The sequence below is a fragment of the Heteronotia binoei genome, chromosome 14 (genome assembly GCF_032191835.1).
Source record: "Heteronotia binoei isolate CCM8104 ecotype False Entrance Well chromosome 14, APGP_CSIRO_Hbin_v1, whole genome shotgun sequence".
NCBI classification, from domain to species: Eukaryota; Metazoa; Chordata; class Lepidosauria; order Squamata; family Gekkonidae; genus Heteronotia; species Heteronotia binoei.
The window spans coordinates 8,642,713-8,670,445 of record NC_083236.1 but is presented as its reverse complement, the minus strand read 5'-3'; the positions used below and the strand labels follow the sequence as shown (position 1 = coordinate 8,670,445).

General features: G+C 46.6%; 1 protein-coding gene across 1 annotated transcript in view; it reads right to left on the bottom strand.

Annotated features, from left to right (window-relative positions):
• CCT5 (chaperonin containing TCP1 subunit 5) overlaps positions 1-27,427 on the bottom strand; it is a 28,371-nt gene extending 944 nt beyond the window's left edge. The window contains exons 1-9 of the mRNA XM_060254408.1: positions 26,980-27,427; positions 19,753-19,813; positions 19,495-19,659; positions 18,313-18,511; positions 16,555-16,747; positions 16,193-16,342; positions 15,694-15,813; positions 15,425-15,610; positions 6,472-6,609 (exon numbers count right to left, since the gene is read on the bottom strand). Of these exons, the coding sequence (XP_060110391.1) occupies positions 6,472-6,609; positions 15,425-15,610; positions 15,694-15,813; positions 16,193-16,342; positions 16,555-16,747; positions 18,313-18,511; positions 19,495-19,659; positions 19,753-19,813; positions 26,980-27,084 (1,317 nt within the window). The 5' untranslated portion in view covers positions 27,085-27,427. The remainder of the gene's footprint in view (positions 1-6,471; positions 6,610-15,424; positions 15,611-15,693; positions 15,814-16,192; positions 16,343-16,554; positions 16,748-18,312; positions 18,512-19,494; positions 19,660-19,752; positions 19,814-26,979) is intronic.
• Positions 27,428-27,733: the final 306 nt, after the last annotated feature.

The window sequence follows — 27,733 nt, the reverse complement described above, 5'->3', positions numbered from 1 at the left end:
AAAAGCAGTTGAGAAAGACAATTCTAAATGGAAAAAAATAGTGGTGCTTTGCATAACCACCTTTTGGGGATGCACACTAATTTGCCCCAACCTAAAGAGGGGGTTTCCTGCTTCCAAGAAAATGTTGAGAAACTTCTAAGGGGTAGAACTGATGCTGAAGAGTGGGTCACCTAATGAGAGAGAACACTTTTGCCTTCTTTAGCAACCTCAGTGGAGAAAAAAAATCAAAAAAGACAGTAAGAAACCTGACTGATACCACAAACATATACAGCTATAAATGGAGTAAATAGGTACTGCAATACAGCATTTAAAGGGCATTCTACATCCTGGTTTAATAGGGAATGTAGAAAAGCAAAAAGGGAACTGAATGCTAATTATATTAGACACAGGAGTAACCCAGAGGATATTACGCAGGTGGTATTAAAGTGCTTCTTAATAAGAAGAAAAAAGCAACGAAAGGAGACTGGACACAGTTAAGTCAGGTGGTTAAGCTTAAGAACACCTTATTCCGGTGCCTTGTATCTGATTGCCCAAACAGCTCTTCTGCAGTTATAAATAGCTTATATAACTGAAGTCTGGGGAAAGTATTTTAGAAGAATGTATGCTAGCCCTGACCCCAAAGAAGCTGATCTTGAGAGCGTGGGGAATTTGCCTAGCTGGCCGCCAGTTGAGCCTGCAGAGGTGAGGAATCTTATCCAGACCTTGAGCTCTGGTGATGCACCAGGTATTGACTTAATTCCTCCTGAATAACGATGATCTTGGAGTGGTGGGTGCCAATATTAACATCCTTATTTATGGTAATTGATAAAAAGGGAAGAATTCCAAGGGACTGGGGGACAGCAATTACTCCTATTTATAAAAGAGGCAATAAAGATGTACCATCCAAGTACAGACCAATTAGCTTACTTAGTACACTGAATAAACTATATGCAAGACATTTGCAATGGCAATTAAGAGACTGGCTCAAACAAGAAAGAAAAGCTGAACCAGAAAGAGGAAGCTGAAGGGAATGGGAGCACGGGGAGTTCTCTTCAATCCTCCTTTTGTAGGAAGCGAGATACGACAGGAGTAGATAATGGAAGTGAACCACTGGTTGCATTGGTCGTGCCAGCAAGTTTCTGGGACCATGCGATAAGTTTCCTGGATGACAACCTACTAGCAAGCGATGGGCTTCACCTGTCAAGGTCAGGAAAGAATGAACCTGGCGAGGTTCAGAAACAGGGCTTTAAGCTGACACCGCAAGGGGAAGGAGACAACCAACACGGGGATTGAAATGAAAGAGAGAAAACAACAGAGGCCCATCTTGGAGGGCCAGTTCTAATGGAGCCAAACATGCAAGGCTTCAGGTGTCTATGTATCAATGCCCAAAGTTTGGGCAATACGAAGGTAGAGCTTGAGCTTCTAATCGCAGATGGAGGGATATGATTTAGTAGGCAATGCAGAGACTTGGTGGGATGATCCCCATTGACTAGAAAGTAGTAGTGGACAGATATGAGTTGTTCAAGAAAAGAAGAATTGCAGATTTATACCCCGCCCTTCTCTCTGAATCGGAGACTCAGAGTGGCTTACAATCTCCTATATCGTCTCCCTCCACATCCTGTGAGATGGGTGGGGCTGAGAGGGCTCTCACAGCAGCTGCCCTTTCAAGGACAACCTCTGCCAGAGCTATGGCTGACCCAAGGCCATTCCAGCAGGTTCAAGTGAAGGGAAGACTACATTGTATTTATATTCCACCCTCCATTGTATTTATATTTCACCCTGAATCTCAGTCTCAGAGCGGGTCACAATCTCCTTTATTTCCCTCCCCAACAACAGACACCCTGTGAGGTGGGTGGGGCTGAGAGGGCTCTCACAGCAGCTGCTCTTTCAAGGACAACTTCTGCCAGAGCTATGGCTGACCCAGCAGGTGCAAGTGGAGGAGTGGGGAATCAAACCCGGTTCTCCCAGATAAGAGTCCACGCACTTAACCACTACACCAAACATTCCCCAACCAAAAGGGCCAAAGAGGCGGGAGAGTGGCACAGCAGAGAGGGTTTATTTGTCAGGAAATGCTGGAGGACGACGACAGCACAGTGGAAAGTATCTGGGTGGGAATAAAAGATGGAAGGGTATTGTAGTTGGAGTCTGCCACAGACCTCCTGACCAGGGTGAGGAGGTGGATGCTGCCCTCCTTGAACAGGTTGACAGGGTATCCAAACAACATGACCTGCTAGTTATGGCTGTCTTCAACTACCCTGATGTGTGCTGGGAGACAAACTCAGCAAAGCATCCACAGTTCCTGATCTGCCTGGCTGATAACGTCCATCATCAAATGGTGGAGGAAGCAACAAGGGAGGGACTTGGTCATACTTAACTTAATACTGGCCAACAGGCAAGAGATAGTAGATGGGGTAAAGGTAGTGGGGATCTTAGGGGAAAATAACCATGTCCTGCTAGAATTCCTTTTGCTGTGGGGGACCAAGATAGTTCATAGTCACACTTGTAGGTTAGATTTCAGTAGGACAGACATTAATAAACTGAGAGGCATGATGGGAATCATTCAATGGACAAGGCTGCTGGAAGGGAACGAGCAAGTGAAGGGTGGGCTCTCCTAAAACAAAAGTTCTTGCAAGCTGAAGCCATGACTATTCCAACAAGATGGAAGCATGGTAAGGGATCCAAAAAGCCAATGTGGGTAAACAGAGAACTCTGTAATGTGCGAAAGGAAGAAAAAGGAAATGTTCATGAGATGGAGGCAAGGACAAACATCTAAAGAAGAGCATCATCTGTGGGTTGCTAGGCACTAGGTCAGCCATCAGAGAGACCAAAGCTCACCAGGAGGTAAAGCTGGCCAGGGAGGCTTGCTTCAACAAGAAACTCTTCTTCAGATACATGAGGAACATTGTCAAGAACTGAGTCTTGCCATGACTGGATTCCTTCTGCTTTTGTTACGTTATCATGTCTGGATTATTTGCAGGCTTTGCTTTGACTATGTATTCTTTGCAACTTTATATAAGTAACCGTTCTACCCTAGCCAGCTACACACATTCCTTCTCAACTGTGTGAAGGCCACCAGATATCTCAATGGCTAGAGAATCTTAAACTTTCACTTTTAGGAAGTTGTGCAAAGGGAGGGGGGAGGGATGAGAAGTGTCTGTCTTTGAATATTAAGTCTGCCAGAATTAAGGTCTGCGTAATTAATAGCTCTTGGTAATCTATAAAGGTGTGACCTGATCAGTACAAGTCAGTTTTTAGCAAGACTTGTCCTTGCTGTTGACATGCTCATCATTTAACTAAAATCTAATTTGATTTACTTGACGATTGCCACACAGAACTTGACAAACATAAGATAAAACAGGTGATGGGGCCACGGCTGGGTGAAAATGGAGAAACTCTGACAGAGGACAGAGAGAAAACAGGCTTAATGCCTATTTTGCCTCAGTTTTCCCCCCGAAGAAGAGTACAGACTCATCCAGAGATGGTAGTAGGCAGATGTGAACAAGATGCACTTTAACAAGGATAAGTGCCAAGTTCTACATCTGGGTAACAAAGACGAGCAACCAGCATACTGAAAGGGGGACACAGTTCTGAGTAACAATGTGTGTGAAAAAAAGATCTTGGGGTACAGATGGACTGTAAGTTAAATATGAGCAGCCAGTGAGATGTAGCGAGAAAAAAGGCTAACACAATCTTGGAGTGTATCAACAGAGACATAACACCCAAATAGCAAGATGACAAAGTCCTGCTCTACACTGCATTGGTCAAGCCACACCCGGAGTGTTTTGTGCAGTTTGGGAAGCCCACGAAGGACGTGGACAGAATGGAGCAGATGCAGAGAGCGGTGAGGATGATCAGGGTCCTGGAGACCAAGCCCTGTGAAGAAAGGGGGAGGGACTTGGGAATGCCCAGTCTAGAGAAGAGAAGGTTGAGGGGGGCATGACTGCTCTCTTGAAGTATCTGAAGGGCTGTCACTTAGAGGAGGGCAGGGAGCTGTTCCTGTTGTTAGCAGAGGAGAGGACTTGCAATAATGGGTTTAAATTAAGGGCAGGAAGGTGGTGGCTGGATATTAGGAAAACCCTTTTTTACTTTAAAAAAATGCTGAACAGTGGAATTAGCTACCAAGGGAGATGGTGGGTTCCCTCTCACTGGCAGTCTTTGAGCAGCAACTCGATAAACACTTGTAAGGGATGCTCTAGGCTCACTGAGAAGGGGTTGGATTAGATGGCCTGTATGGCCCCTTCCAACTCTTTGATTCTGTGAGACGGCTGATGAACAAGCTGAGTTTAGACAGTTGTTCAACTTTAAACCAATACATTATACTGGATCATTTACTTGCAAAATATTCCTCTAAAAATACAGGCATTTATGTTATTGTGGTATGATGTATTACACTCTGCTATTTTGGAAGGCAAATGTAAGAGAATACCCTATGAAGACGGTTTATGTCCCTGTGGGGATGGGAGCACTGAGTCATTAGTGCACATTTTCTTTGATCATAAAATCTATAAATACATTCGGGAAGTATATATTAATCCCATAATTTCTTGCATGGCCATGGAAATAGGATTATCTTTTAATAATGTTAGTTAAAAGAATAGGGAAATTACCTTTAAAGTTGCTAAATATGGCTGGCCGGCCATTAAGATGAGGAAAATATGGCTAACCAAGATAAGGAGTGATATAATTAGGCAATGTTTGGATATATAAAGTTTATGACTATTATACTGAAGTCTGAGTTTTTATAAATGTATGGAGATATTTAAATGTATGTTTTTAATATGAGCATATGAATACATATTGGAACTGGTCTTTTATTAGTCTATATATGGTATGTATACAAAAAATGGTCCTATTTTTGCCAGAGTTCTGTTCTTGTTGGTTGAATTTTTACAAGTTTTGCCGGATAAATTTTACTAAACAATTTTAACAGATGGCAATTGCCTTTTTAAACACTGCTTTAGAACCTATTTGGCTCAATGTTCTCTTTTCATCCTCTTGATGTCAGTTGTTTTATGTTCTTTTAGTAATGGATAGTCTGCAATGGCATTGGCTAATTTAAAAAAAATCCACAGGATGCAAATCTTTTAACAGAATGCGCACCCAAATTTGCAGCAGCCCTATCTGCATACTCCACTAACTAAGTAAACTAGTTATACGGACTGCTTCACTTCAAAAGTAGTACCATTACAGAGCTTTAAAAAATGCTGAGATCCAGAACATGTCTAAGTAACTATACAAAGTGACTTGTTTGGGCTGTAGGTGTCCAATTGCTACGGATACTTTAAAACTGTACAGCCAATGGGGGAGGGGGGGAGAGACATTTTATTTTTGCTACAGTTTGTGGTCACACAGCTCAAGCCAATAGGATAGAAGAATCACTTGAGTGTGAAAGGTGGCTTATGTCTGAATAAAGCAGAACTGAGAACTTCCCATTCCACTATGACAAGAGGAAAAGTCTCCACTAAGGGAATTGCTGATGAAGAAGCTGAATATGAATTATGCTAGTACACCCCCCACCTCCATTTTGAGTCTCAAGAACTGTAATATAGCTAAGTTAAAAAACCCATGGGCTACGATTCTCAGTGAGCCATCTGTATATATTCTAGTCAAAAGACAACAATCCAGTAACCAAACAGTACATGACAGACTACAAAAGATTCTTAAGCAATCATTCCTTTAAAATTATATGCTACCTGAATTTTCCAATGTTACCATTTTTAGAAAGTACCAATACACCACTTTTTACATTAGTTCTTCTTTTGAAGTCTACAAAAAATATCCCCTACCTCACAAATCCATTCTTCAATCCAAAATTATGAAAGGAGGAAGTTGACTGAAATGTCTGACAGAACAGAAACTACTTGTATGACGGAAAAGTATTTGGAATGTCTCTATTTTAAGTCTGAATTCTGTCTTGCAACCATCGCAAAGACTTTGTGCCCTTAAGAGCACTTTCTATTTTTGTATGTTTTTTGCACAAGATACAATGACTCAGTTTGGCTATATTGTCTCAAGCACTTTTAATTTTATTTCTTACCCTTTTTCTAAGGACACGGGGGAAACTATACAGTCTTCTCATCCCATCAATCCTAGCATAAATCTTAAACTAAGAGGCAGTGATTGGTCCCAGTGATTTTCAGGGAGAGTAAGGATCTGACCTCCAACACTTACTGGTGTATTTACTGGTCTCCCAAAATTTCTGAGTTTTTTTTTTTAAAGTTTAACTGGTATCAGGAGCCAATGATTTGAAGATTTCTTGTAATGACAAAGTTTTTCAGCTTTGTAGAATTAAAGTTTTATTAATCCATTGTACCACCGTCTACTGCTTGTAATAAAAATAAATATTAAAAATAGAACATCTGACAGCATTTAATCAGTCCACTAAATTTTGCAATGCTCTGCTCTACATCAAGCAAAATTAAGTGTCCAAGGTAGCATTTCAACATGACTATGCCCTTTTCTGACCTCCGTGTCACAGTCTTCCTTCCTCACCTTGTCTGCGGTTTCACTGACAGCCAGAGCACATGAGATCTCAGAAGCACCACCGCCATAAACAATACGGTTGTCACGAACCAGATTCCTGATTACACACAATGCATCATGAAGGGATCTTTTGGCTTCTTCAATGATCTTCAATTACAGAATATAAGCAGAGACATACAAAGACGTGAGAAGTGTGACATCATTCAAAAGAGAACAGGCAATCCCAAAAGATATAAGCTAGCATTAGCAATTCTTTACATTGTCATCTGATCAAGTGACAAGGTGGCTTGCACTTGGCCTTGCTTCAGTCTTTCAAAAGCAGCACTGGCAACACCAGAGCCAATGCAATGCTCCAACAAACCCAATGGCAATTCTTCTGCAACAGCTTCTCTCTGTCTAGACAGAACACACTCCTGCTTCGACTCCCCCTCTCCCTCAGAGGGCAAGATCTGCTCCTGACAAGAGAATAAAACACTGTACTTACCTGAAGCTTTCTTCTCTTAAGTGGGATGAAGTCATCCATACTGGTTAGGTCACATTCCCTCTTGCAACTTTTTGTATGCCTTCCAGACTCCTAGTCTTTTCTCAACTAGTTAAAACTTTTCTCTCTGAAGTGTGTGTGACTCCAAGGTGCTTTCCTGTTTGAGGTGTCAAGATCCCTTACCATGAACTCTCTTTTCGCATTTTTTTCTCTGGCTTATGTTTGGATTAAGCTGACCTGTGTAATTGGGAGGGAAGCTTTTGCTTGCATGGTACTGTTTGTAACACGTACGTAATCTTTCAGCCCTACAGGGGAGGCCTGGGAAGCCAAGGCTGCTCAGACACTGCTATAGAGACTATCTGGCACCTGGATTGTGCCATGCAACTATTGGGGGGGGGGGGGGGGGGCAAACTTGCATTGGTGGGAAGTAAGTTTTTGAGGAAAGGGTATAATGATCTGGCTAACCTGTCAGTTACCAGATCTGACACAAAGAGTCATGCTGAACCAACAGAGAGGCCTAGTTATTGAGGACTATTGCTGAGCTGACATAGTGTCAGATCTCCCTCAGGAGTGTTTGAACTGGCAGTGCCACTCTTGCCACTACGAGAGGAGCAGAGGGACCTGACTATGGGACGACTCCCATTGATGCTGGGTGCAGTTCCCAGGGCCCTGTGGCATATCCTGGACCCACAGCGAAGAGTCGTGCAAGGAGGCAGGCTATGGGACGAGAGGCTGTTCATCACCCCCCCGGCTTGGCAGCTGCACAGATCCGACCCTGAGGAGGCCTGGAGAGCTTGAAGGGTGCTCCTGCTTGGTGAAAGTGACCCCAGTGGAGCAGCAGGTGGTGGAATGGCAGACGACAGAGGAGGGGATGCACCCGCCCACAGGGAAGGAGAGGATGACATCGACCAAGACAATGAAGACGAGGGGGAATCGAGAGACCCCACAGGTAGCGCCAGGGAGAACTCAGCACAGGGCAAGATCCAAGACCCCACGCAAAGAGAAGTGAGCCATAAGGGAGTTTTGGATGCAAGAAATCCAAAGCCATCTTGCCACCCCAAAGGTGCAAGCTACACCGGATGGACGCAACCCCCCAACACGGCCCTGACGGGAGGAACTCCCCACTGATAACACCGGGCGGAGGCCAACGCCCTCTCTGGGAGCACACGGCCTGGAGGCCAAGACGGACAACAACCTGAAGAAGCTGGAGTACTTTATCATCCAGGCCAGGGATTACCTATGAGAGTGAGGCCAGCAGTTCCCTTCAGAAGCAAGCAAGAACTTCCTGGGGTCTAAATTAGAAGGGGCTGCCACAAGGTAATATGTTACTATCTACAAGTCCCAGGCACCCGAGCTGCTTTCAGCGCAAACATTCCTGCACGCCCTCCTGGTGCAGTTTGAGGACCAATTGAAAGAGATGAGAGTGTGCACCACCCTGCAGAACCTACGCCAAGACTCACATTCAGTCCACGAGTATGCTGCAGAGTTCCGAGCCAAACTGACTGAAGTTTGGAGTTGGAATGAGTGTATGAAGATGACATAGTCCACAAGGGCCTGAATGCTAACTTGCTGACCTGGACCCCTGATTGGATAGATTCAACTGGCACGTGAGGTGGAGACTCACCTGCAGCGAGTGGTCCTGCAACGACAGCAACAAGGAGGAAAGGGGGGACAAGATGCTTGATCCGAAGACAAGCTGGCCCTAAGAAGGCCACTCAACCAGGGGACAGACAGCACAAGCCACTTCCTCGCCTCTGCTTCCGGTGTGGGTTCCCCTCACACCTAGCCCCCCACTGGGCCTCGAGTTCCCCCCTCTATTCTGAAGCCAGGGGGAAGCAGTGGAGCTGAGGCAAAGAAAAGTGGCCGCCCCTAGTGGAAGTCTCTCACTAACTTTATGTGGGAGAGGAGGTCTTGGGAATAAATTAACACATCATCTAGATAAACAACTATGCCCTTGTAAAGGAACTTGTACAACACTTCATTGATCAGATAAATGAATACTCTGGGGGGCCCCTGTAACCCGAAGGGCATCGCTACCTAGTAATGTTCATTTCTCAAACTCTCCCAGCAGTTGAAGGCCATCTTGAACTCGTCTCCCTCTCCGATCCTGACCTGGAAATACACATCCCAAAGGCCCATCTTGGTGAACATTTTCCCCTCTGCAACTTCCCCCAATAAGTCTTTGATTAGTGGTACTGGATCGATACCACATTAAGCCCCCAATAGCCTGTGCACAACCACGGACTCCCATCTTTCTTTTTCAAAATAACACTAGGGTTGGATGGGGGGAGTTGGCAGAACGTGTGACTCCTCTGGCCAAGCTCTTGTCCAAGAACTTTCTCAGTTCAGCTTTCTATGTTGACATCATTGAATATAGTTTAGATTCTGGCAAAGCCTCCCCCAGGATCAATTCTATGGTACTGTCAGTAGCTCACTGGCCTCGCTCTCCTCAGACACCGCACTTAGCTCTCTGCACGCCTGAGAAATCTCACTCACTTCTTCCCTGGTTAAGCAGACTGCCTTGAGGAGAGGAGGGATTGGGCTCCACCGTGAATCCCAGGTATGTTTTTTACAGTGTTCATCTGTGAAATATAGTCTTTGCTCACTCCAATGCACATAGGGATCATGGTTTTTCAGCCAATGCCCAACACCACTGGGAAACTCGTTGAGGGGAACACCACAAAAGTGCGTTCATCCCAGTGTCTCCCCATCCCCAGTGCGATGTGCTCAGTCTCAGCTCACTCTGCATCGTGGTACCATCTGTAGCGATAAACTGTAATTATGAAACCAAGTTTTAATCCTCCAGCAAGTGACTGCAGTTTTCCCCCACTCCTTCACTTACAGCTGCTAGAATGGCCTTGGGTTAACCTTAGCTATCGCAGGAGTTGTCCTTGAAAGGGCAGCTGTTGTGAGAGCACTCTCAGCCCCACCCACCTCACAGGGTGTCTGTTGTGGGGGGAGGAGATTTTAAGTGGTTCTGAGTCTCTGATTCAGAGAGAAGGGCAGGGTATAAATCTGCAGTCGTCCTCAGAGCAGCCAGCAGCTGGTAACCTTGAGAGGGAAAGTTATCTCGACTCCTCCTTTTTTCCCTCTGTAGATCATTTCAATCCACAGCTCCTACACATGGAGACCATGTGGGTTTTTGTCCATCTACACATGGGTTTTGCTTAAGTGACGTCATAAAGCCATTAGCAAAGAACCATTTCATTAGTTCTACAGTCATCAGACCAGATGACTGAAGAACTTCTCTTTCTAAAACCCTTCTCTTTTTCCTGGTAATTCGGTCTCTTTGTTAATCTTACTGACTCCATGCCAGTTTGGCAGAAGGTCTCCACTCTGTTTCCCCTGGGAAGCCTGCCAGGCTGCTGGAATGCTGAGAGAGGACATCTGAATGAAACCTGCCTGAGATGTGCTGGACATTAACTATAGCTAGAGAAAAAACCTTTTATTATTCTGACAGCACTATACTTTTTCGTCGTCATCTTAATGAAGTTTTCTTAAATATTCTAATTTGTGTCTCAGTTACTGATTTAACCTTGACTTTCAGGAACCCTGAGCTGGTCATATGCTACCAAGGTTTGGTAATTGCTGCCTTTCTGCTTCCGGCAGTTTTGAGTCAGGCCGAAAGGCAAGACAGGCCTGCTTGACCTTGGGAGCTACAGTACACCACCCATCTGCTCAAAGTGGATGGGCTTGGGGATGTCTACTGAGCCCCACTTCCGGTCCTGTGACTAGGGTGGGACTGATGAGGTCCCTCGTACACCCTGACTCTAGTAGGGCCTGCACTCGTATGTGGGTGGTTAGCTTGGGGTTCGCTAACACAATTGGGACATAAAACAATGTTCCCAGTGTCCTCACCCTGGGTGGCGCTTCAGGTTTCCGGACCTGCCGCTTGGCTCTGTTCACAGCAGGTTGCTCCCATTTCCCAGGAGCTAGAGATTCTAGCTGTTGCCATCAGAGGATGTTCTTTCACTTCCTCCATCTTCAGGGTAGGGGTTAAGCTGTTGCTACACCGTCCTTGCCTTTTCGTGAGACTTCCTCTGGGCGTCCTCTGGTCAGCTTCTTCAGGGCCTTCCTCTGCTTTGCGTGTGGGGAGGTTCAGGCTCCCGATGGACAGTTGGCTGCAAAATGGCCCCCCCCCCATTTCAGGCATAGTTGCTGCTTCATCCAATAGTCCCTCTCAGCTGCTAGGAGGCCTTTCTTCAAAGGGGCTTGTCCCCCCAGGCTGTCTTTTCCACTGCAGTCGAAGCCTGGATGATGCTGCTGTTTCATGAATTTCACCATCTGCTCTCGATTCTCTACTTCACAGGCTAGCTGTACCCACCCAAGTAAGGTGTGCAGGTTGTCCATCATCAACACCTTTGCCACCAATTCAGCATTCAGGCCTGCTTTGTAAAATTCCACTTTCACGCTTTCATTCCAGCCACATACCTTCATGGCATATGATCGGAATGTGGCCGAGTACTGATGCACTGACTTGGACTCCTGGCATAGCTGCTTCACCATCGATTGGGCCTGTTCTTCAAGGGGGTCCTGGAACTGCTTGCACAGGGCATGAAGAAAATTCACGAAGTCTAGTAAATCTGGTGACCCAGCCTCATATAGGGTTATGTACCATAGAATCAGAGGGTTGGAAGGGACCTCCATGGTCTTCTAGTCCAACCCCCTGCTCCATGCAGGAAACTCACAAACACCTCCCCCTAAATTCACAGGATCTTCATTGATGTCAGCTGGCCATCTAGCCTCTGTTTAAAAACCTCCAAGGAAGGAGAGCACCCCACCTCTCAAGGAAGCCACTGAGGAACCACTCTGCCAGGAAGTTCAAGGGACCAGTCCGCAGCTGGTCCCTCCAGTCACAAACCCAAGTGGATTTACTCTGTTAGCTCAGGGAATGTACCTTGACATTCGCGTAGAAATTCCTGAGCTTCCACTAGAAAGTAGCCCAGTTTCTGTGAATTGCCATCAAACGGCTTCCAATTTTCTGACCCCTCGATAGTCCGGGATAGTTTCCGACCCCTTGGGGTGGAGGCCCCTGGGGCTGCTGGTTGATCTGGTGGCGGATCTTCTGCCTGCACCCCTGACCGTGCTGCCAGAACATTCTGCAGCATAGTTCCCATGAATTCCATCAGGGCTGTGATCTCTGCGTGTAGCTCCTCCCCCATGGCATGCATCTCTGCTCTTCAGTGTGTGTGGTCTTGCGCTGTGGTCACTCGTGGGCCCCCTGCTCATCTGAGGGTAGGCCTCCCTGGCAACCGTTGCCCTGATCCCTGTCATACTCAGGGTGAGCCCTTGGACTAGGCAAACCAGGTGGCTGCCTGGGGCCCTGGCAAGGGTGCCAGTGCAAGCCCCAGGAGGGCGCTGGAATGACCCTCCCATCGGCCCTTGCCTCTATGATGAAGGAAATACCGGTGAAAGCGGCTGCGGGGAAGCCACATGCCTGCGCTGCAGCGCCTGCCGCAGGGATGCCGATCACTCTGCCCCCTGCATCAGATGCAGGGGTGGAGCTAGGGCAGCCTCACAGTGCGCTCTGCAGTGAAGGTGCACAGCTGCTCCCTGCCGCTTTCGGAGGGGGCGGGGCACCCTGCCTAGGGTGCTGTTCCGCCTCAAGCTGCTCCTGGTCATACCCCCCAGCTTCCCGACCAGCCAACAAGAGCTGCGTCTGCCACTGTCTGGGAGTTACGCTTGGCCATTCTGCAGCATACCTACTCCGCAGGAGCCCTGGCCTCCACTCCGCGACAAACTTGAAAGGTAGCAGGGTTCCCCTCCCAGCACCTGTGCCTTTCCGTCTCATGTCAGGGACCTACGGCTCAGAGCTCTTCAGCTTTTCCTCACCCAAGGGTCTGTGTGGTGCTGGCAGACCCATCTCCCTCTTCACCAGATCCACTCATGGTACTGGGTAGATGGAATGATCCAGCACATTCGCAGCTGTAGGGTGAGTCTGGCAAAATGTAAGGTTTTGCCGAAATTCAATCACAAGGGGTCTTAGGTTGGTTCAAAACAAGCTTTTAATGATGAGGCTTGAAGCACACTAATGACATGCATTGCAAGCTCAGGTCTTGCCAGACTGAACTTGCAGACCCTTGGCACATATAGGTTACAGAATAACGGCTCCCCTTTTCCCCGTGCCCGCTAAAGGTATTTTGAATTAATCAAAATTTTGAATTAATCAAAATGTTTTCCCAGGCCTTAGTGCTGCTCTCAGTCAAAATCACATCCCACACACTCCAGTTCAGTTGGTTCCTATCAGTATTACCCCCAAGAGACTAGATTAGTGGTGTCTCCCCATGCTCCTCTTCCACCTACTGGCCTGGAACATCCCACAGAATACAATATATCAAATGTCTGCAAATTCAATAGGGTATTTGTGGATACACTTGCAGTATGGAGTTAGTACATCAAAGAAATGCAGTGGCAAATACCTGATAACAATGGAGCATTCACAAGCAAAGAAGTACTAGTAAAAGCAACATTCATAACTCTCAGGGACTTGTTCTTGACACCCAGAGAAGCAAGCAGAAGGGGGGGGGGGTGAGAGAGAGAGAGAGGCAGAAGCAAGCTTGTCTTTGTATCTCTCCTGCACAAAGCAGTCATGGAGCTCTCCATGTACATGCATGTGAGCATGCAAGAAAGAGAGAGAACATGAGGGAGGGACGGAAGAGGCAAGAAGCAGGAAACAAAGAGCAATGGAGGGAGCTGGGGGAAAAGCAAGCGACTGTGCAGTATCATCCCCGGAAAGGAAGCAGGAGGATGTTGCTGGGGTGTGTGTGTGGATTTGAGCAATCCAGCCTGCGGGCAGCATGTCTGACAGCCCTGCTCTAGGCTGATCCTGCACTGAGATGGCCTGCACGGCCCCTTTCAACTCTTGTGATTCTATGCAGTGGGGATTACTTCCTCCATTGAAGGAGAACAGATGCATGCTGTGTAGCATTTGGCTTGACTGGGATGTTTCTGCTAGGATTTGGTTGCAAACAGGCCGCGGACCGGTACCAGTCTGCGGCCAGGGGTTGAGGACCCCTACTGTAGGACAATGAAAGATTATTACAGAAAGCAGCCAAGGAGGGGTTCAGCACAAGAACTTCAACTGGAACCTAAATGACCACATGGAGCACCTACAGATACAAACATCATTGAGTACTTAACTGGCCATTTCATATATGGAATCTATCACGGAAGTTGAAAAGGACAGCTGTGACCCATGGGAACTTACATGTAGGAAGCACCTGTATCCTAAACAGGTCTTTGTTATGACTACAGAGTGGAATATGGGGACCCAAACAAATGAAGCCTGATTATTATTAACAGGATGTACTTTTCCAGGGTGTCAGAGGGGACAAGCTTGGCTGGGTTACAGGAAAAGCATAATAGAACCATGTTATCTTTTAACAAAAGAAAAGTCTGGACAGGTCAATAGCAATTTGATTGCAGTCAGCTAAGGCACAGAGGTTAACATGTCAGAACTAGGACCTAGTGGAGTGTCTAGCTAGTTGGCAGAAAGACAGTACAGAGTAGCAATTAATCTTGGGAGAGGGTGGAAGGAGGAAATTGGATTTATACCCTTTCACTGAGAGTGGCTTACAATCTCCTTTCCCTTCCTCTCCCCACAACAGACACCCTGTGAAGTAGGTGCAGCTGAGAGAGATCTTTTGAGAACTGCTCTTGAGAGAACAGCTCTGAGAGAACTATGACTCACAAGGTCACTCAGCAGGTGCATGTGGAGGAGCAGGGAATCAAAGCTGGTTCTCTCAGATTAGAGTCCATGCTCATAACCACTACACCAAACTGGATCTAGCAACTACACCAAATGAGAGTAAGAAAGAGATGGACGTACTTTATGGTACAGCATATGGATACAACAAAAAATTCTGCAGAGACAACCTCCACCCCAAAGCAGGACACTATTGCTTCCAAGGAAGGAAAGTGGACTCCACAGTGCCCTTCTCTTTAAGGGAAAATAATCCAAAAATTAATCCATCCCATTACAATTTTCAAGCTTCAGTTACAATTAGGAAGGTTCAAACTGTATGTTTTTGACTTGGGGAAGTCTGGTGTGATAGTCTGACCAGCAGACAAGTGCTAAAATTCAAACACAATTTCCAGGGTATTCACTTAAAATTTGCTTCTACAATCTCATGCAACACTGTTCCTGAGTATGCCTATCAATATACCTGCATACATACAACCACATACAGCAAGAGAACTGGTGACCCTTAAATCAGCTGACACCCATCTATAAAGATCAAACAGCACCATCATTATTAACCTCCCACTTCAAGCAAATTGAAAGAAATCAGACTGACGGCAGCCCAGGAGTCAAACTTCTAGTGCCAGTCTGCTCTAACCTATTCCTCTGAATACTTCTTAGTTTCCTTATTTCTAAAGTTCAAGATGCACTAGCAGAGAGAATCATTACTTCTTACAAGCAGAAAATTGCAGACAATAGCTGGTCAAGTTATCATTATCTAAAGTAATTATTGAACTCACCATTTTATTTCCACCTCTAATGAAGATGGTCACAGCCCTGGAATTCTGGCACTGCTCAATGACCAACATTTTATCTTTTGTAGTCCCAAACGAGATCTCCCGGACAATGCCAGCAAAGCCTAGTTTTTCAGGTGTGAGTTCACAGAATCGAGGAACAATGCGCCCTCCAGTTGCAATGGCAATCAGCTGAAAGCAACCAGGTAAAGCTGTGAAAGGAGAAGAGCATCGCACATCACAGAGAAAGAAGAATAGTCAAGCCATTTACTTACTTCTATTTCTGGTCCACCAACCCAACGAACAGCAGGCAACTCATTCTGAAGCAGCAAGTGATTGGCCTCGTCATCAAATCCCCACTGGCAGATAGCTAGGTTTGCACCAGTGTCTTTGATCTAAAAATGATTTATCAAAATATATTAAACTACACAACAAAAAGATCAAACACATACCCAAATGAGTACAAAGCTTAACAACTATTCATTACATACTATCCCTGTACAAAAAGGAGCAAAAATGCTAACACTGAGCAATCATGGTTCTACTTCTAGTAATTCTATTGCCAGATCCATCCTCTATTCAACTCCTGACCATTAGGAATACTATTTGGATACACCAATATTTTATTCATTTATTACTTTAAATTTCTATCCTGCCCTTTCCACAAGCAAACTATTTTGATATGCAAATTTTATGACCGTTTTAAAAAGCCTTCAATTAGCATATATACAACAGAAAGAGCATATCAGGAAAAAGGACACAGATAATTCTAACCTGCTTCACCATCTCTTCAAACTTTTCCTTCTCGTATTTCTGCAATGCTCGGTAGTCTTCCACTGATGTTACATCAAGCTTGTGTTTAGTTTTTGGCTTAGGAGGCTCAAATGGACAAGTCAGAATGGCAATTTTAGCATCATTAACTTCCTAGAAAAGAGACAGTTGCATTTTAAACCAAATCACAATTTCTGATGACAAAATAAGAAAGTTATTGGCTCAAGAGCCATTGTCTGAAGCCATTCAAGATATTTTAAAGTTATTATTTTGATGAGAGATGATGAAATAAGCAAGAAACGAGGAAATCCAAAGAGGCTTTATTCAGAAACATATAGCCCTCAATAGTCAAAAAAGTCACTCACTTTAGGCATCTGGGGATGGCTGAAGTCCTTATCTACGATCACACCTTTTATCAGTTGGGTGTCCTCCAGTCTACCACCAACTTTACCTTGGACTTTTATCAATTCAAAGTCAACGTCTTTGCGTTCCATATCAGCCACAGTCAGTATTGCATTTACTGCTATTTCTGCCATCTGTCTGTGACAACGGTTTATTCTAAATACAAAAAGAAGACACAGAATATCTTGCTGTAGACATACTTTATCTTGATTTCAGTAAGGCTTTTAATAAGACTCCACATAATATTCTTGTTAACAAGTTGGTAAAATGTGGTTTGGATCCTATCACTGTTAAATGGATCTCTAACTGGTTGACAGACCACACCCAAAGAGTGCTTGTGAATAGTTCCTCATCCTCTTGGAAAGAAGTGTCCTGGGACCTGTCTTGTTCAACATCTTTATAAATGATCTGGACAAAGAAATAGAGGGAATGCTTATTAAATTTGCAGATGATGCTAAATTGAGAGGGGTATCAAATACTGTAGAAGACAGTCAAGATACTGTATAAGCTTTACAGACTGGAAAACTGAGCTAAAACAAATAAAATGAATTTTAAGATGAATAAACGCATTTAGGTAGAAAAAGAATCAATTGCATAATTATAGGGAGACTTGTCTTGGCAGTAGTATGTGTGAAAAGTATCTAGGGGTCTTAACAGACCATACACTGAACATGAGTCAGCAGTATGATGCAGTGGCTTAAAAGGCAAATACGATTTTGGGCTGTATCAACAGAAATACAGTATCCAGATCACAGTATCCAGAAGTAAGGGTATCACTTTACTCTGCTCTGGTTAGACCTCACCTAGAGTATTATGTTCCGTTTTGGGCACCACATTTTAAGGATATAGACAAGCTGGAATGTGTCCAGACAAGGACAATGAAGATGGTAAGGAATTGGGAGACCAAATCCTATAAGGAAAGGTTGAAGAAGCTGAGCATCTTTAGCATAGAGAGGAAACAGCTGAGAGGCAATATGATAACCTTCCTCAAGCACTTGAAGGGTTGTTATATAGAGCAGTGGTCCCAACCTTTTTGGCCCCAGGGACTGGCCTGCCGACTACGGCCCCAGGGCCGGCAGGATGGGGGCACCCAATTCAGCCTCCCTCCCGCTTCCCCCACAGAGCCTCCTCCACCCCCCATTTCCTCCTCCCTTCTTCGCCTCCCCTGCACAGCCTCACCGCCTACTTTGTTCTACTGCTTCAGACCAACACGGCTGCCCACTTGGATCTATCATCCTCCCCCCGTTTCCTCCTCCCTCCTTCGTAGCCTCGCCTCCTCCCCCCGTTTTCACCACTTTAAGGCTGGGGAAGGGGTGAAGTGCCTCCCAGGCCAACCCCCGCCCCCGGCATAGATCAGCCGGGAAAGCCGCTGCAGCAGCAGCAAGTGACGCTGCCATTGCCTCCTTCCCTCCTCGCTGCGGTGGTATAATGAAAACTATGCCAATTTACACACTGAGTATTGCATTTACTTGCTGCAGCAGGTTATGGGCTGAATATCTGACCAATTAATCAGTCAACTATTAAGCAAAAAGTTACAACAAATTCCGTCTCCACAATCCAAAACAAACTACGGCACAACATAAAGCATTTCTACTCATAAATACTAGTAACACAGCTACCCTTTTAATGATTTAGTGATCACTATTTTACCAAGGAACACTTAACCACCTCCAAGACATCAACGGTAAAACTTCAATTCTCAGCATTTGACATATACGTACACTTTAGATCCAAGAGTTGTCTTTGCTGTCTGAACGAGGGGCTCAGTATTCTCTGGGTCAACAGGAAAACTGTCACTGATCTTGTCCAAATGCTCAAGGGCAATGTGAGAAGCCTGTTCATAACCATCTGCTATTCTGATAGGATGAATGCCACGATCTAACAGCTGTTCTGCCTGTTCCAGGAGTGCACCTGCCAGAACTTGAAGACCAAACAAATGACAAATCACTTATGGTATAATACAGATACTGCTAGTTCACCACACTAGTATCCTCCGCTCAATATGATGGAATACATGTGTATGTACAATAAAAACCACACAAGAACATGTGTTTTTTTGCTATGTGGAGATATCAGATAAAGTAGTCATTAGGTATGAATAGAAATTAAAGTTTAGACAGATGGACAGCCAGCACCTTTGGTGACTTGGTGGTCTCTGGCCCTATCCTATCAAACCATATTACCAGTCTGACGATAAACAATCTTGTTATCTTAATGCTCCTTTCTTTACAAAGAAAAACAACCTTCCATAAAAACTATTTCGCGTTAAGCTTAGGCTTTATTTTAAACCAAATTATTTAGTGAAGAAACACTAATTAACTACCCTGGTCTTGCCACTACAGAGGGTGTACTTGGCAAAAATGCTGATTTTTTTAAACCCTGATTATTTTACAAAGCCCTTTAAGCAGCTTACAAAAATCGTACCACTAGTTCAAAGAAAGGCAAGAATTCCTGAATACAAAATCTTGCTCACTGGCACAGATTACAGGAATTGTTTCAGAATGTTCAAAAACCTAATTCCTTGTTTGGGTTGTTCTAAAAAATACTGTTAATGCTTTGTGAAGCAACTTAATAGGATCTGTTCTAGATGCATAAAACAACAGGCTGCAGTAGCACATGATCATCAGCAGTAAACTGAAGTCTTCAGCTCTTTACCCTTAAAAGGAAGGGTCACTACAGATATTACCTGCTTGGTTTCTCTAACATTTGGTCACAATGATTCTGGTTTTATAGCCAAAACATGACAAAGAATATGAATAATATACTCAGAACATACAATAGTCTCTGGTCATCATCAATTCCTTTTTGTATTTTATTATCACATTTACTTTTAAAATAATCTGTAATTGGAAGTCACTTTCAATTTATGAAACTGAAACAGGACTTGCACAAACTAATCTTACCAACAACCCCTGTGGTACCATCTCCAATCTCATCATCTTGAGATTTAGCCAGCTCAACCATAAGTTTAGCAATCTGATGATCCACATCCATCATGCTCAAAATAGTTGCACCATCATTTGTCACTGTCACATCACCATCCTTGTCAACCATCATTTTATCAAGGCCTGCAATAAACAAACAGCATAGGTCAACAAAGGCAGAAAAACCCTTACCAAAAAAAAGGCTAAAAGTTCACAATATCAAATCTTCATGCTTACCGTTGGGCCCAAGCGATGTTCTGAGTGTATTTGCTACTGCCTTAGCCGCCATTATGTGAGACTATTAAAAAGAAAGTTGATATTATAAACATACAAGGTCTCAAGTACTCCAAACAAGGTTTAGATAAATATTTTTTCTATTAACCAGAACCAATCATAGCTTTTCCAAAAACGTATAAGCTTAAAAAAAATTACTACTTTCAAAACAGCATCTGCTCTACAATTGGTTTTTTAATAAAAAATCTACATCTATGCATGGAGACATTGCCCATAACGAAATGGTCTCAGTAAACTCTTGCAATATAGCAGGCTAGTGGTAGCCGCCCTGAGCTTGCTTTGGCGGGGAGGGCGGGATATAAATACGAGGAATAAATAAATAAATACTAAGGGGCTAGATGAAGGTACCAGGGATGATTAACAATTCTCTGTCTAGCATTCCTTGTTACCAAAGATGCCTGTCGAACTGGCCAGGTTCTTTCTAGCAGGCATTAGAGTACAAGCCTACTGATAACTCTAAGCATATTTCAGAATTTTTTGTGGCACCCTGCAATACAATACAAGCCAACAGTGCCAATGAGGGAAAGTGGTTTGTTTTTGACCAAGGTGCAGATCAAGCCACACTTACTGCAGAGCACCACTATCTGTAATCATGCTCCTTCCCAAATTAGTGTAGACCACAGCATTGTGGATTCAGTTTTGTGGCTGAGATTCAAAGCAGGGGCTTGATGGGGTTTATGCTGAAAGCTGCAAGATGGCAGACTGTTTTTGTTACAGTATTGAGGCAATTTTATTTACCTAGTTTTAAGCTGTTTCTGAGTTGCATTGAGCTTTACGAACAGGTGAGTTGTAATTTTTTTAATTAACAGACAGCTCCTGGAATTGAACACCACTGCATTGGGCCATTTTGATGCTTTTGTGGCCTAGTTAATACATGCAACAAAGGTTGAACAGTCACAAGATGATATCATAAACTCATCTGATGACACAAGAAATGCCATTCTGATTGTTCTTGTAGAAGATAAAGGATTTATAATGGATTTATATCCTGCCCTATATTCTGAATCTCAGAGCGGTCACAATCTCCTTTACCTCCCCCCCACACCACAACAGACACACTGAAGTAGGTAGGGCTGAGAGAGCTCTTACAGCAGCTGCCCTTTCAAGGACAACTCCTGTGAGAGCTATGGCTGACCCAAGGCCATTCCAGCAGCTGCAAGTGGAAGAGTGGGGAATAATAATAATAACTTTTTATTTCTATTTCTATTTCTATCCCGCCCTCCCCGCCTAGGCGGCTCAGGGCGGCTAACAACAACTTAGACATTAACATAAATGATAAAACTTTAAATTTAACAATTAAAATTAAGCATAAAAACCAGTCAGTTAAGTTAAAATACATGATTTCCGTTAGCCTAGATATATATGAGTGTATCTGGCAGCGATTGAGCTGTTATGGCGCTGGTTCTGCCAGTTTAGGTAGTCTTATAGATGGCGGTTCTTACACCAGGCAACTCAGCAGTCAGTGTCGTTATAAGCTTGCCTAAAAAGGGCGGTCTTGCAGGCCCTGCGGAACTGGCCGAGGTCCCGCAGGGCCCGCACCTCCTCCGGAAGCTGGTTCCACAATGCCGGTGCAGCCGCTGAAAAGGCCCGTACTCTAGTATGTTGGAGTTTGACCTCTCTCGGCCCAGGGATGGTCATTTTGTTTTTACCCACTGACCTCAGTGCCCTCTGGGGTTCATATGGGGAGAGACGGTCCCTTAGGTAGGCTGGTCCTCGGCCATATAGGGCTTTAAAGGTGATAACCAACACTTTGTACTGGACTCGGTAGATAATTGGTAGCCAGTGCAGCCCGCGCAGCCCCGGCCGTATGTGCTCCCATTTCGAGAGCCCTAACAGTAGCCTGGCCGACGCGTTCTGCACCAGCTGTAGCTTCCGAGTCCGGCACAGAGGTAGCCCCAAGTAGAGGGCATTACAGTAGTCCAATCTTGAGGTGACCGTTGCATGGATCACTGTTGCGAGGTCCCGGCGCTCCAGGAAGGGGGCCAACTGCCTTGCCCGCTTCAGATGGAAGAATGCTGACTTGGCAGTGGCTGCTATCTGGGCCTCCATTGATAATGAAGGCTCCAGTAAAACACCCAAACTTTTTACCTGGCGCGCTGGTTCCAATGGTGCGCCATCGAAAGTTGGGAGAGCTATTTCCCCTCCCCGAGCGCCACGACCCACACAAAGGACCTCTGTCTTCGCTGGATTCAACTTCAATCCACTCAATCTGAGCCACGTCGCCACAGCCTGTAAGGCCCGATCCAGGTTCCCCGGGGCGGAGCCAGGCCGGCCATCCATTAGCAGATAGAGCTGGGTGTCATCCGCATATTGATGGCAACCCAGCCCAAACCTCCGGACAATCTGGGCAAGGGGGCGCATATAAATGTTGAACAACATTGGGGAGAGAACTGCTCCCTGAGGCACCCCACAGTCAAGTGTGCGCCTCTGGGATCGCTCACCCCCAATGGCCACCCTTTGTCCCCGATCAGAGAGGAAGGAGGAAAGCCATTGTAGGGCCAACCCCCCAACCCCTATGTCGGCGAGGCGACGCTTTAGCAACTGGTGGTCGACTGTATCAAATGCCGCCGACAGGTCTAATAACATCAGTACCGCGGCGCCGCCCCGATCCAGATGCCGCTGGAGGTCATCTACCAAGGCGACCAGCACTGTCTCCGTCCCATGGCCCGGTCGGAACCCAGACTGGCACGGGTCAAGAACGGAAGCGTCATCTAGGAACCTCTGTAGCTGCAACGCCACTGCCCTCTCAATAATTTTACCTAAAAATGGTAAGTTAGACACCGGACGGTAGTTTGCCAATTCGGCCGGGTCTGCTGTACTTTTTTTTAGGAGAGGGCGAACCAACGCCTCTTTCAAAGGCATTGGGAAGTGCCCCTCTACGAGGGATCTATTTATGATGTCCCGTAAAGGACATCTAAGCTCCCTCTGGCAAGATTTAATCAGCCAAGAGGGGCAAGGATCCAAATCGCATGTTGTTGGGCGAGCAGCGGAGAGGATCCCATCGACTTCCTCCAGGTTGAGCGGATCGAAGTGATCCAGGGCCAAGCCCGAAGACAGGCACGGAGCCTCAATTTCACTCACTGTTTCCAAGGTGGTAGGCAGGTCTTGGCGGAGCAGTGAGATTTTATCCGCAAAATATTTCGCAAATGCCTCACAGCCGATCTCCAATTCCCTAATGTTTGGTTTGCCTTGTGGCAATGTTATAAGATCCCCAATTATTCTAAACAATTGTGCTGGGCGCGAATCTGCGGATGCAATCTTGGTTGCAAAGTAATTTTTCTTTGCAACCTTGACTGCCATCTCATAAGACTTCATAAACGTTCTGTAGGATGTTCTCACTGCTTCGTCCTGAGTATGTCTCCACTGCCTCTCTAGTCGTCTGAGCCCTTGTTTGAGCTGGCGCAGTTCTGAAGTGTACCATGGCGCCAGTCTCGTACGAGGGCGCAGAGGGCGCCGGGGTGCTATTTCGTCGATGGCCCTGGTTAGTCGGTCTTGCCAGATTTCCACAAGGCCATCGAGGGAATTGCTAGTGGGCCAAGGATCCCCCAGGGCCGTTTGGAACCGTTCCGGGTCCATCAGGCCCCGGGGGCGAGCCAAAATAGGCTCTCCGCCCATACAGGGTTGGAGTGGCGTCCCCACACGGGCCTTAAGGGCTAGGTGATCCGACCATGGTACCGCTTCTACCGCGATATCGCTCACCGAAATCCCGGACGCAAAGATCAGGTCTAGTGTGTGACCAGCTTGATGCGTGGGAGTCGTAACAAGTTGAGAGAGCCCCAGTGTCGCCATGGAAGACACTAGGTCCATCGCCTGAGTGGAGGCCGTGTCATCGGCGTGGACGTTGAAGTCACCCAGGACCATAAGCCTCGGGAACCTCAACGCCCAGCCCGCCACTGCCTCCAATAGTGATGGTAAGGCGCTGGTTGGTGCGTTAGGCGGACGGTACACCAACCAGACTGCCAACCCCTCTCCGGCATCCCACGCCAAACCGGCACATTCAATACCATCAATCTTTGGGTCCGGGAGGGCCCGAAAGGAGTAATCCTCCCGTATGAGTAGCGCCACTCCTCCCCCCCGCCCGCTAATCCGTGATTGGTGAAAGACCGAGTATCCCGGGGGGGACATTTGGGAGAGTGCTACTGTCTCCCCGTCCCTCACCCAGGTCTCGGTCACGCAAGCCAGGTCCACGTCCTGCTGGAGCAAAAACTCCCTCAGGATCACGGTCTTGTTGTTTATGGACCTGGCGTTGCATAACACCAATGACAGAGGCGAGCAATTCCTCTTGGTCCCACTACCTGCCACCGTCGGGATGGGAAGTAGACTGGAAGGCGACCGAGCCCCTTTTTGTCTCTGTCTCCTTCCTTTATATAACTGTCTACTCCAAACCTGGTTCTCCCAGATAAGAGTCCGCACACTTAACCACTACACCAAACTGGCTCTCTAGGTTAAAATAATAGTAGATAGTCAGCACGGCATGCAACAGTCTGGAATAAAGATGGGCACAGAATGGGAAAATGGTGGTTCATGTCGGTTCATTTGATTGCCTGAACTGGTTCTTTATTTCATTTTGTGATTCCCATGGTTGCTTGAACCAGTTTGTGGTTCGTTTGGTTTGGGAGGTGTAAAACTCACCAGGAGTCTTCAGCTGGAGACCCTATGTGCCCTCCAAGTCTGGCAAAGCCTGGATTTCAAATGTCTGAGTTATAGCCCCACCACCACCACCAAGCAGGAATGCTCAGCTTCACCTCTCATAACAGCTAACTCTTTGAGCCCCTAGCCCTGGCTCTGGAATGACAGTACCAGAGTGAAACAATGGCTCCTGAGAGTGAACTCAGTGCTCTGGGACTGTCCTTCCTCTCTGGGGGCCTGGAGCACTCATACCAGCTCCAGGGACCGTCTTTCCACTCCGGGGGTTGTCATTTCAGGCACAGTGGGCTTCTTTAAAATTTGTTGCACATTTCTTTGTAATTTTTGTGTGCCATAAAGTATTTCAATAGAGATAAGGAAAGTCAACCGGCATTCCTAGCTTCCATTATATCCAATGGGCCTTCAGGAACCCCACATTTTCCTCCATGGGCATTCTTAATGTTCGCTTTAGCACATCCCTTTTCAAAAATTTTGTTTATAAATTGGGTGTGGGACATTATCCACATTTGACCAAATAAACACATTATTGTACTGTTTCCCTCCTTAAAAAAAAAGTCTGTCCACAATGGTCATACTTATACACACGCGCACATTTTTATTGGTAACATCCATAGCCATATCCCATCAGGACTAGACTGAAGCCCTATACACACAACAAACGCACCTAGGTAAGTTTGTGAGAAAAAGCAATCACATGCCAATTCAAAAAGTAAAATCACGTGGCAAAGTGTGTGTGCGTGTGTGTGCGGTGCATTCAGGTTTACACACGTTGTGACGACTGCACGGACAGTTACTAGGCTCAACGTGAGGTTTAAAATCAAACGTAGAAGCGCAGAAGGTGATGCGACACTCGCCCAACACGCAGGCATATATTAAAAACAGTGTGCACAAATACTGTACGCTGTAACTTGTGAATGCACGCAAAAGCTTATACTCAGAATTGAAACTTTGTTGGTCTTATGCAGGGGTGGCCAACGGTAGCTCTCCAGATGTTTTCTGCCTATACGGAACCTCAACTTTATGAGTATCGACTAACCCATGCACAAAACACTCCACTTCCACTACACGCTCACCGTTCCGTGCACACAACTCTATTAACTTTTTCACACAGCCTATATATTCCGGTATGGAAGCTGGTCAGTTACTGAACAGTAACGGGTTTCTGCTGGCATTTCAGACAGACCTGACTCAGTAACTGGCTGCTACCGGAATACTGTCACCTTTTCACACAGTCCCATGGCTGTCCCGATAGTGAGGCATGCCTGAGTCGTTACTAACAAAGAGCAGCTTCTTCCAGTTTTCAACCCCTCCTTCCGGGTTGAAATCGGTATGGGGCGCTGTGTGAAATGTGCAGCATCTAATCCGGGAGCAGTTTTTGCGCCGTTTTTCGCCTGCTGGCGCGCGATCTCCGGCTTTTTGGGGGGGGAGGAGGGACGTCGGGCTAAGATCACTATAGCGACATATCACAACAGCATCACCATAGGGATGCCTGGGTTCCATTAAGATGCCAGAGATCGCCGCCACTGAAACTTGGTAACTTATCTCAATGGAGCCTAGTCATTTCTATGGTGGTGCTGTTGTGATACGTCACTATAGCGCTATAGCACTATAGCAATCTTTGCCCGATGTTCCAAAAAAAAATAATAATAAGCCGGAGATTGCGCGCCGGCAGGCGAAAACGGCTGGCGCTGGTGGAAGCGAGATAAAAGCGGAACAGTGTGAAATGGCTTGCTTCAATCAAGGAACCCTACCGGGAAAAAAAACATGTGTCTGAAAACTCCCGTCCCTGTCTCGGATTACTGCAAGGGGCACAATACCGACTCCCTTCCGGTTTCCACTGGTAAGTGTGAAAAGGCCCTATGTAGGGTTGCCAATTCAAGAAATATCTGGGGACTTTGGGGGTGGAGCCAGGAGACTTTGGGGGTGGAACCAGGAGACATTGGGGTGGAGCCAAGATCAAGGCTGTGACAAGCATAATTGAACTCCAAAGGGAGTTCTGGCCGTCACATTTAAAGGGACGGCAAACCTTTTCAATGCCTTCCTTCCATATGAAATAATGGATAGGGGCACCTTCTTTTGGGGCTCATAGAATTGGACCCCCTGGTCCAATCTTTTTGAAACTTGGGGGATGTTTTGTGGAAAGGCACTAGATGCTATACTGAAAATTTGGTGCCTCTACCCCAAAAAACAGCCCCCCCCCAGAGCCCCAGATACCTGTGGATAAACTCTCCATGATTTTCTATGGGAATAAATCTCCATAGGGAATAATAGAGTTCCCAGCAGACATTCCCCTCCCCTCCCCCCTGAAGCGGGGGGAGGGCCTCCAAACCGGGGGATCCCCCGCCCCCACCTGGGGATTGGCAACCCTAGCCCTATGCCTCCCCTATGGGCTCACGTGTAGAGCGAAGGTGAAGCACACCGTGAAATGCTCGGAGCCCTCCTCCCTCGAGCGGGGCTGGCAGAGAAGGCGCTGCCTCTAGGCCCCGAGGGAAGCAAGGCGGGGGGGGGGCGGCCTTCTCGTACCTTGAGGGCCTCGAGCCCGGTCGTGCGACTCTTCCGCTCCTGGTCCTTGAGGATGAGGAAAGGCCTCCCGTACTCGTCGAACGCCAGGGTGCCCATGGCCGACATGATGCCGAAAGTGGAGAGAGGAGCCGGGCCGCGCGCCTAACGGAAAGACTCGCCGCAGCCCCGCGTGTCTCCGCCCGGCAACGCTTCTTCTCGCGAGATTTCATACCCCCGCCCCAACCACTTCTGGAAGCGTCGGAGGAAAGGCAACGCGCACGCGCCGTGGGACTTTTTTTTCCTAGAGGAGAGGGGGACAGAGGACCGACAGGCGCAACCTTAACTTCTGGTTTCGAATGGAAAGCCGCTCTCCCCCTCCGGCTTTGCTAGTTCTCCGCGCGCGCCAGCGGTGATCAGAGCGGGGCAGAGGACGGAGAGCGCTCCTGGACACGGGGCATTGCCTTTTCGTTTTATTCGACTGCGCAGGTCCGTGAGCCCCTAAGTGGAGTGATGGGAGTATTTTTAAACAACGGAATTGTTTGAAGTCTGCCGTGAGAGACCCCCTTACAGTCCCCACCGCGCCTTCGACCCCTGGGGTGCTGTTCTGGCGGGGAAACCCGCTCCGCTTCTGCGCTGGGCTCATCCCTCTGCGGGGTTCCTGCTTCCAAGGATGCAAAACCCTTGCAGGCTCCCGGCTCAGCCTGATGCACGTGGCACGCGGGGGAAGGGGGGGAAGTCAGCCTGAGTTTCAGAAGTGCGCGTGCGCAGAGAAGCC